Source organism: Anolis sagrei, chromosome 3 (genome assembly GCF_037176765.1).
Source record: "Anolis sagrei isolate rAnoSag1 chromosome 3, rAnoSag1.mat, whole genome shotgun sequence".
NCBI lineage: Eukaryota > Metazoa > Chordata > Lepidosauria > Squamata > Dactyloidae > Anolis > Anolis sagrei.
In genome coordinates, this window is record NC_090023.1 from 35226337 (window position 1) to 35237563 (window position 11227).

Sequence of the window (11227 nt, forward strand, 5' to 3'; positions counted from 1 at the left end):
GCAGCAATTAAAGCTATTTTAAAGCTAAGCTAATCAAAATGGGAAGCTATGGCGCACTGCTGGTTCATGAGCTATTGTCTGTTATAGGACAGAAAGAAACAGATGTAGCAACTGAGCACAAATACCATGGCAGTTCCCAGCTTTGTTTTATGGATTTGCTGCCCCCCCCCCCCACACACACACACCAGAGACCTGTTCTAAAATAAACAAGAAGGCAGTTCAATATTATATATGTATATGCAGAAGCAAAGTTCAGTGAGTTCAGCAGAGTTAATCCCGTGAAAGTGTGGCAGAATTGCAGCCAAAGCCTCTGATCCTATGCATTCACTCAATATTTGTGAAGTTCAAGAAGAGAACTAACCAATCTAAAATCTGACAGAACTTCGATAATGTTGGGGTGAAGGTAGGACCATGATCAGTCATCACACCAGACACCCACAATTCATTAAAGTTACATCAATGGCACATTGAACATTCTTAATTTTGTGTGGTTTGGTGAGGTATCTGATAGAATACTGTGGTGTTGGACTTCAGTGGAGAGGCCTAGGCTCTCTAAGAGAGAAATTTAAGGATGTGACTACAACACAAATCCCAAGATTCCATAGAATATAGCCATGGAAGTTAAATGGTAACATACTCATGTGTGTGAAGCTCTGCTAAGTGTAGGTGCAAGGGACAAGAGAAAAGCAAATTAGAGAGGGGAACTCAATACAACATCATGAAGCATCTTCTACTGACCTTCCACCAGTTGGTCTAAGGTGGTAATCTTTTTTACTCCATCAATGGTGTAGATTGTTCTCACACCCTGGGGCAGATTGACATTATCAGAGAGAGTTCGGGTCAGATCAGCCAGCAGGGCCTCAAAAGACCTAAACCGATCAGGAGAGATGGCATATACAATTCCCTTGAAATACCGGTCACCGTTGCGATAGAAGCGGACTTTCTTGGCTTTCTTTTCAGAGCTGAGGGTCTGTAGAGTGCGGGTTCGGTAGAAGCTGCAATGAGCGCTATGGGTCGGGCTGGGTAGACCGTTCACCCGCGACCCTCGACTGTACCGCTGTGCTTTATCACGCTCATCAAAGTGTTCCAGCTCCATATCTCTCACAAAAGACATCTTGAACTTTTATCTTGAAAAAGAGGGAGAGAAGAAACACAGCAGAAGATGATCAATATATGCTGTAATTGTTCAGCTATAATATTAAACACGAAAGATCAAGTGCTCTGCTAACAACTAGTCAGAATTCACCCTACGCTTTTAATGAAGCCTGGGAATTTTGCCTACAAGAAGATAGTTACAAGAGACAAGAGATGAACAGCTAACATTTAACAACTAGTATGCATTGAGTAACATTTATACAAAATTCTAGGGACTAGCAGTACTTTAGATTTTGAGTTTTTTTGGAGGAGAGGGGATTTTGAAATATTTGTATCTGGGAGATGGGACCCAAGTCTAGAAAGAAAATGTATTTATATTTCATATACACATAATCTGACACTGATTTTATACAAAATATTTGAATAATTTTGTACGAGGCACAAACATTTCAGTACACTGAACCATAAGAAAGCAACAGTGTCCCTATTTCTGCCACCCATGTGGATTATTTTGGAGCATTCTGGATTTCTACTAAGTATCTGAGGCTGCCCTAGACAGCCATATTATGATTTGTGGTAAGAAGGCAGGATTGTAGAAGTATGTAGATATGTTCACATAGCCGGACACACAATCTTTATGATAAGCTTCTAATTCCTGGAAGACACCAATGAATCTCAGAACTGATATTAATTTGTGTTTGGGTGTTCAGATGTAGCCAAGTGCTTTTTGCTCACTGTGAACACATTATGGCTTATGGAGTGGCTGTGGCAGCTTCATACTTCATACTAAGTTGAGGAGCTCCCAGTGGCACAATGGGTAAAACCCTTGTGCCGACAGGACTGAAGACTGACAGGTCGGAGGTTCGAATCTAGGAAGAGAGCGGATGAGCTCCCTCTGTCAGCTCCAGCTCCCCATGCGGGAACATGCCTTCCCACAAGGATGGTGAAACATCAAAACATCCGAGTGTTCCTTGGGCAACGTCCTTGCAGATGGCCAATTCTGTCATACCAGAAGTGACTTGCAGTTTCTCAAGTCCCTCCTGACATGAAAAAAGTAAGTTGAGAGGGTCTTTGGGTGCAGTAAAGGAAGGAAAGGGCCCCCACTGCACCTGGGGGGAGGGTGAAACCATGAAAGTCTATTCGTTTTCATTAATAATCTTTTTTTTATGCTAAACTGTCAATGTGTGTGAATATTTCCTAAAAATTCTAAAGAGAGGAAGTTGAAACTTGCCATGAAAAAATGATCTAGAGAAGTTTGGGGCTGGAAAAAACCAAAAGAGGCCACATGCCACACCTTCCATCCCTGAACTAAAGTAAGATCAGGAAGTCTTGATTGATTGATTTTGATTTTTATCCCGCCTTTCTCCTGATATAGGGATTCAGTTTTCAGAAGGTTCTTACTGGCAGAGGAAAGCTGCTCTGACAAGAACAAAGCTATAAGAGCGGCCTTCAACTCTTCATGACAGGACCTGGTACAAAAGCTTGAAAGTATTCTTTCCCCATGATGCCGTTGTTTAGTACAGTGTTTCTCAACCTGTGGGTCCCCAGGTGATTTGGCCTACAATTCCCAGAAATCCCAGCCAGTTTCCTAGCTGTTAGGATTTCTGGGAGTTGAAGGCCAAAACATCTGGGCACCCACTGGTTGAGAAACACTGTACTAAACAACGGCATCATGGGGAAAGAGGGGTCCCTAGGGCCAGATTGGGATCTTGGGGAGGGTAAGAATCAATTCTAAAACCAAAGCCCCACCCTACTCCAGCTTTGTTGTTATGTGTCTTAAATTTGATTCTAAATTATGCTGACCCTATCATACAGTTTTCTTAGCCAAATTTCATCAAAGGAAATTAGCCATTACCCTTCCTCTTAGGGTGAAACAATATGACTTGCTTTAGAGCATTCATTTGTTTTCCATGGCTAAGTGCAGATTGGAAGCCAAGTTTCCCAGAGCTTTAGTCCAACATTCAATCTACTCCAAGATCTCCTTATAGCTTTAGCAGTGGCAAATCAGAGAGTCAAAGGGTATCACTGCAATCTTTCCTCTGTGCGTTGCATCTTTTTCTTTCTCTCTCTCTCTTAAAATCCATTAATGACTTTAGAATCTGAAAACTCTCCACATAAAGTTCTCTTTTTAAGTGCAGCCAGAACCAGGGAATAATTGCATTGCAACAGTGACCCACTGTTTCCCGAAATTCCCGTTTTTTCTTTCTGATGCACTTTATAGTAAGTTTTGACACTCCATTATTTTCCTCATCCAAGCAAAGTTATCACACTCGATCTATAACATGTGGGCATAACGGAACGTATTCTACTTCTACCACTTGATCAGGACTAGTAGTTCAACTTACCCAGAGTACCTTGTTTTCAATTGCCTGGAAAAAAAACCATCCTGACCACAAACAATCAAGCTGTCACTGGGTGAATTGGGAAGACCGCTGTCCTCCAGTGAGCCACCAATAAATATGGAACACTTCAGAATAAGAGCCCTGTCTTTCCACTCTCTGGCTGATGAATGCAAGTGAGATTAGTATGATGGGACACAACCGAGCAGCAGACTCTTCTGCACAGGCCTCTCTGAATGCACACATGAGAGCACTGAGTGGATGCACAAGAGCATACAGCAATGGATTATGCCCATGGTCAATTTAACAAAAGCAAACATTCATGTGTCTCGTATTTACTGACATTCTTTTATGATAGATATACAATATATTCCTATGCATAGCTTCTCAGATCTCTGTTCTATTAATAAGATTTCTCTCCAGGTGACTAAAATGTTGGCCATATTAGGTAATCAAGCTACAAAATGTAACTTCTTCGAATTGCAGTTCCCCGAATCCCCAACCAATATTAGTCACTGGTCATGGTGTCTGGTGGACTCTAGGAACTTTAGTGCAACATGTAATTTCCTCAAACGATCAGGACTTAGTTTTGGAAAACCTATCAGCACAGGACAATTTTAAAAGAATTTTCTTCAGTGTGGGGGGTTATAATTGTTGCTATTTAGGTTCCTTTGAGACTGACAGTTTAAGGTCAGTTGCTTTGTCATTGACCCATGAGCAGCACTCCAGTCAGGGGGTGAGGCATATAGTCCTGCTTGCATGATCACTTGGCAGTTGCCTTCCAAACATCATCCCACCCACCCTCCCCTTATCTTGATTATTTTCATTTTGTAACTTGGACATTTCCCATCATGTTTCCATTGTTATTGTTAAAACTTGCATTGGGGTCAGGGAGGGGTAGCATAGATTCTGGATCTGGGACAATGATTGCCAGTGACCCTTTGATATTGGTACCATATAAGGGTTTACTTATGGGATGTGGGGTCTGTGGGACGTGGGTCTTGCCTGGTGCAAGGGAAGAGTATCTTCAGCACCCCTGATGACATGGAGGACTATGCCTAGGGAGCTGCCCACATGGTTCCTTGTCTTGTCATCCAAGGGTTCCATCAGTAGGCCAGTGTATCAGGCTCATTGATCAACAGGTGCGTTGGTTGATGTGAGCACCCATGTTCTTGGACCAACCCAATTTACATATGAAACTAATAAAGTTGTGGCCTTCATTACCCATTTAAAAGTTATAGTGTTGATGTCATTTTAAAACAAAGTGGTTTTTGCCCCCAGGCCACACAAAACCAGCAAGTCTTAAAAGTGCTGCTACATTCTTCCCTGATTCCTTTTTCCTTTTCATACAGAAAGACAAAGAACCACAAAAAATATATACAGTTATAAAAGGCTAACTATTTTTATTTTAAATGCTCCAAAATAGCATTCAACCCTGTGGTGGCTTCAGTGGATTAGGAAGGAGCCACAGTGGCTCAATGAGTTCAACACTGCCGGCTGAACTGCTGACCTGAAGGTTGGCAGTTTGAATCCACGAGATGGATTGAACTCTCATCTGTCAGCTCCAGCTTCCCATGTGGGGAAATTTGAGAAGCCTCCCGCAGGATGGTAACACATTTGGGCATCTCCTGGGCAATGTCCTTGCGGACAGCCAATTCTCTCACACCAGAAGCGACTTGCAGTTTCTCAAGTCACTTCTGACATGGAAAAAAGTGGATTAGGAGACTGGGAGACCAGGTTCAAATCATTCATCCATAGAAACCTCTGAGTGACCTTGCACAAACTACACTCTCTCAGCCTCAGAGGAAGGCAAAGGCAAATCTAATCTAAACAAATTCTGTCAAGAAAACCCCATGATAGGGTTGTTATAAGTCATAAATTACTTGTAGGCACACAACAATACAACAACAACATCAAGAAATTGCATCTCAATCATCAACTTCAGAATAAAAACAAATTAGCGTTTTTATTCTGAAATCAAACGTCAAATTATTGTCCCCTTCCCACATTTTTTTTCCTAATATGCTACATATATTAAACCTCTTAAACTGATTTTGATAAAACAATGTAATTGATATAGTATATGTTGCTCTTTTTCCAAGGTAACACAATATATTCGAGGAGATACATCAGAACAGGCACTGTACCAAAATATACATATTTTAAAGTGTATGAGGATATTCCTTATTCAGAATGGTGGCCTAGACATGTGGCTTTGTTTTTAATAAATGATCCACAGCAAATGTATTTGCAGCAGAATTGCACTAAACCTAATTTGGAAGTGGTTTCTCTATTGTATTGATTTCCAATTAAAAAAGAAAATAGCAGAACTAGACTTCCTACATCACTAATCATTTGCTGACAGTTTGGGATGGGGTGAAAAACACTGCTGTCTGTGGGGGAAGCTTTTATATATTTCCTTGAATGACCCTCTAATGCAGTGGTTCTCAACCTGTGTGTCCCCAGGTGTTTTGGATTACAACTCCCAGAAATCCCAGCCAGTTTACTATCTGTTAGGATTTCTGGGAGATGAAGGCCAAAACATCTGAGGGCTCACAGGTTGAGAATTACTGCTCTCATGGCAACAGGACTTGCTTTTCACATAGCCATGCTTAGAACTCCATTTTTAAAAAATATATGAATAAGGCGTTAACAGTGGCTTGGGCCAAGATTTGGATCTATATTTATATGTACTCAACTGAGTGCAACAATTGAATTAAGAACACAAGGTGCTTATAATAGCACTACAATTCTGCAATGTGATAGGACCAAAAATAACAGGAACTGATGAGGTACCCAGCACACCAATGCCATGAACCACCTGTAAAAGCCTCTGTGAGATCCATATATTTGGAAGGTGCACATGCAGTACAAGAATATAAGCCAGGGTTAGGTAACCTTTATTCTGTTAACATTCCCATTCCCATAGTGGTAGTACTTCAAGATACAAGCATCAATAGTTGAACTGCGCCAGAACAGTGGCAATTATTATGTTCCATATAGTGGGGCAGTGAATTCACTCCAGATTTAATCAAAACTTTAGTGGAATTATCCAAGGTGCTGAAACCTACCCACCCACCTGACTGTCCCAAATTGGTTCAGGACTTTAGACAGCTAAAACCCAGATCAAATATATATGTGATCCCACTTATAAATACACATACAGTTAGCAACAAAACATCACAATGTATTGAAACAGTTGTGGATCTGGGCAGGAGGCAGACTGTGTTGGATAATACAGAATGTTGGATGAGCCAAGGTTGAATAAGTGAGACTCTTATCCAACCGAGAAGGCTGAGAGAAGACATGATTAGCCATGTATAAATATGTGAGAGGAAGCCATAGGGAGGAGGGAGCAAGCTTGTTTTCTGCTGCCCTGGAGACTAGGACACGGAACAATGGCTTCAAACTACAAGAAAGGAGATTCCATCTGAACATTGGGAAGAACTTCCTGACTGTGAGAGTTGTTCTGCAGTGGAACTCTCTGCCCTGAGTGTGGTGAAGGCTTTTAAACAGAGGCTGGATGGCCATCGGGGGTGCTTTGAATACTATTTTCCTGCTTCTTGGCAGAGGGTCAGACTGGATGGCCCACGAGGTCTCCTCCAACTATGATTCTATTGTAATTACAACAACAACCCAGCATGAATTCACAATCCTGATGCAGAAACGACTAATAGCCTCGAGGCAGAATTAACACTGGGCAAGGCTAACCTTTTCCTTTCTTTCTGAGACCATCTTTTTTGTTTCTGTCTTACTTTTTGACACACCCTTCTCTCTGCCTTCCTACTTGCCTAGCACCCCCCCCCCCTCTAATTTTCCTCATAGTTTAGGAAAGTTCCCTTTTGTTAAACTACAGCTTTAAGCTCTGACTTTCCCTCCTTGACAGTGGATTGACAAGATAAAGCTGGGATGCTTTTATTAGAGCTCTGAATTGACTGTGAGCAGAGCTCTCTGGGAATTAAGCCAAGGGACCCAGCAGACTTAGGCTGAAACCATGTTCTATGTTAATAGTTGTCTCCAAATCATGAATGTCAGGAAGCAGGACTGAAGAGTCACACAGCATTGGGCAGAGGCCAGCAGGGACGAGAGACCATATCTTTTCAGTGCACAAAGATAGAGTCAAATAATTCTTGAAAGCTTGATCAGATTTTGAAAATCTTACATTAGCACCTTAATTCCTAGAACCTCTAGCCCAGTGGTTCCCAACCTGTGTTCTGTGGACCACCAGTGGTCCACAAGAACTAAAATATGGTCTGTAGCCTCACCATTGCAACGAGAGTGACTGGTTTCGTGCAACCTTCTTATAGGGCCGAAGCTTATTAAATATGGTTTTCTGTGGGTAAGCAGATGGCGATTACTGGATGGCATATGTTCTGTATCAGAAACTAGAGCTGATGTGGTCTACCCAATGCAATTTTCTGAATCAGCCTCCTGAAATAACCAAACCAAATCTAAAGTTGACCAAAAATTGATTCGTAAGTCTTTTGGTACTAATGTTGGAGAGTGGTTCCTGGTCAAAGTAGTCCTTGGTCAAGTGGTCCATAGTCAAAAAATGTTGGGAACCATTGCTCTAGCCTACGTGGGCAACTGAATGTTGCTTGATAAGAGATTCTGGTGAACATAGTCCAAAAAGTAACAGCCATATTTTGAGAGGGCACAATGGAAGCCCTCTCCTATTGATAGTCCTGAGTAACTTTAAAGATATAATGTTCCTGGACATGGAGATGCCATTTAAGCATTATGGTTTATGCCAAATCAATCATAATAGACTAGACTCCATGAATGTGGTTTGAACTGTTTAAAGCTAAACACTCCAAATCAAATCAAATCAAATAATTTATTTCGGTCATTGACCAGCACAGGAAATAGTCACATTTTCATACAAACTTGGTATGTTTGGTACATTAAAAATATAAATATAACTACTGAAGCACAATATGGGTGAGGGAGCAGACTAAACACTCCTACTTAGTTATCATGGTCCTTAAATGTGTGTACTTATGGGTTTTAGAGTGAAAATGCTATCCTGAATCTGCTCATTTTTCTAGGAGAGAGGGCTCTTTAGGAGGGCTCCTCTTCTGTCATGCATATGGCTCTCAGGGCCCTTCCACATATCCATATTACCCAGAATATCAAGGCAGAAAACCCCACAATATCTGTTTTGAACTGAGCTATCTGAGTCCACACTGCCATATATTCCAGTTCAAATTAGATATTGTGGAATTTTATTCAGTTGTGTGGAAGGGGCCTCACTTCATTTCTATGAATTAACAATTGTGTCTAAATTGGGCAATAAACTCCATGCACTAGCTTATGGGAGTTTTCAGTTTTACTGTCTACATGTTGTGGAATGCATCTGCTTACCAAATTAAAGCTACAAGTCCAAGGGCCAATGATGAGGTAGACTAGGAACCATGACATGGCATTTGAAGGCATGCTGGAGGCCTGGTTTAGGCCCCAAATCCAAACACAGACATTTTAAATATATTCTGCATTCCAATCCCGAGAGCAGCTTATATAAAGCAATGTGACACTCCTCCAGCATTGCAACAATGGCTCTGCATCTGAATGGGCATATAGATTGACTGTGCTGCAAATCAAGCAGAAAACTAAGCAAAAAATGCAGAGGATTAAAATGTAAGTCTAGGTGGAGATTTATTTTTGAAAAAATAGGAAGTTTTAAGAGGAGACCATCTTATTTAATTGGAATGGCTGAAATGGCATCTAGACGATGCCATTCGAGCCCAACATGGCCATGTCACTCCCAAATTTGTGCATTTTGCACATGAGGAACAGGGCACAATTCCCACATTGCTGAATTCCACAAAATAACTGAATGCTATAAAAACCATGACATAAAGGGTTGGAAGGTGGAGGTAATAAATCCATTCAGAGGCTCTGACTGGCACTTAATATACAACAGAACACACCCTGCGAAGACCTTCCTGCCCCACAGTTCACGCCACATCCATTCATTATGGGCACATCACCACCAGGATGAGTAATATCAGAGGGAAATAAATGCAGACCCAAACACGCACCACAAATCAATAGCAAACCAGACCAAAGATTGAACAATAGACTCAGTTTAGGATGTCATTAGAGGAAAATCCACTGCCCTCAGTTATATAATGTGATTTTTTTTTCATATGCTGCAAGAGTTTTAAATATAGAGTGAACAGCCACGTGGATAAGCCATAAATGATAACAGACTTGATGGCCATTTAACCCAGCAAGGAAAAGAACCTCTTGCCATCTCTTTATCAAAAAAGAGGTGTCACCATCTGCCCCCATCTTAGCAGATGGAGCACGTTTCTCCTGCCTCTGCCTGCAAGTTAAAAGCTATGCTGCAGTTGCCAGGGCATAAAATGATGGTCTCTTCTACCTAAGCCATATAAACCAGAATATCAAGGCAGAAAATCCCACAATATCGGCTTTGAACTGGATTATTTGAGTCCACACTCTGATCTATTCCAGTTCATAGCAGATATTGTGGGTTGTTGTAGGTTTTCTGGGCTATATGGCCATGTTCTAGAAGCATTCTCTCCTGACGTTTCACCTGCATCTATGGCAAGCATCCTCAGAGGTTGTGAGGTCTCACAACCTCTAAGGATGCTTGCTGTAGATGCAGGCAAAACGTCAGGAGAGAATGCCTCTAGAACATGGCCATATAGCCCGAAAAACCTACAACAACCCAGTGATTCCAGCCATGAAAGCCTTCGACAATAGATATTGTGGGATTTTCTGTCTTGATATTCTGGGATATAGGGCTGTGTGGAAGGGCCCATCCACATGACCAATATTTTCTTTACAAAGAGAGAAATGAATGCAACATTCTGACCCTAAACGCCAGGCACCTGATTAGGGATTAGGAGGAAAAAACCCAGGGATGGAGCCGGTTTGAAAGGGGGGCGGATTGGCTTCACTCAACACACAATGACAGCAATCCTTTCTCACAGGCAAAGAGGGAACCTCCTCCTCCTCCTCCTCCTCCCCTCTGCTTTCAACCAAGCAGCCCAAAATGGTGCAAAACCTGCAGAGCATCAGCTGCAAAAAAAGGGGGAAAAGAAAGCTTCCTCGCTAACGAAACAAAAGGGGCAAAAGATTCAGGAAAGGCGGCTTTCCTCTACCTGGCATCCCAAACTGGGAGGAGGAGAGCCGGGAGAAGGGACTGGCACTCCATCCCTTTCATTCATTCATTCCCCCGCTTACCTAGGACCAAGCCCAAACGCCCCTTCCTCGTCGGCTGCGAAGGATGCCACCCGGGAGACAAAGCCGGCTCCGAGGCTGAGTTGCGGCCGCGCGAAAAGGAGGCTTGCCTGGCTTTGTTGCGCCTGCAGACCCCCTTCTTCGCTCTTCTTCCTCCTCCTTTTCTTCTTCCTCCTCCTCCTCCACTGGCTGAGGCTCTAAGCTGAAGCCGAGGCGTGTGGCTCCAACCAGGGCTTCGCCTTTCTCCTCCTCCTCCTCCTCCTCCTCCTTCTGCCGCCACTTGTGGGAGAGATTTGCATTCGCCCGTCCCTCCCGAAAATGCGGCTCCACGCGGCTTCCTCCGGGAGAGGCGGTGCCTCCTCCTCCTCCTCCTTTCCCTCTTCTTCTTCTTCCTCCTCCTCCTCCTCTTCTCCCCCTTAATCCCTTCCTCACTCGGAGAGAATTCTTAAGGCTTGGAGAAGCAGATGGGAAAGTCTCCCTCGTCTCTTCCCTGCTATGTGTAGGTCAAGGAGGCCTATAGCCAAGCCCTGGGCCTGGAGGAAGGGGCCCTTGAAGTGGGCAAACACGGGATTGTGGGTCAGAGG

At 42.8% G+C, this 11227-nt stretch overlaps 1 protein-coding gene across 3 annotated transcripts in view; it reads right to left on the reverse strand.

Moving 5' to 3' along the window:
* The window catches only part of DCLK1 (doublecortin like kinase 1), a 247634-nt gene extending 236644 nt beyond the window's left edge, over nucleotides 1–10990 (reverse strand). For all 3 annotated transcript variants that reach the window (XM_060770818.2, XM_060770819.2, XM_060770822.2), the window contains exons 1-2: nucleotides 10647–10990; nucleotides 739–1127 (exon numbers count right to left, since the gene is read on the reverse strand). In XM_060770818.2, the coding sequence (XP_060626801.2) occupies nucleotides 739–1114 (376 nt within the window). In that variant the 5' untranslated portion in view covers nucleotides 1115–1127; nucleotides 10647–10990. The remainder of the gene's footprint in view (nucleotides 1–738; nucleotides 1128–10646) is intronic.
* Between the last annotated feature and the right edge of the window lie 237 nt (nucleotides 10991–11227).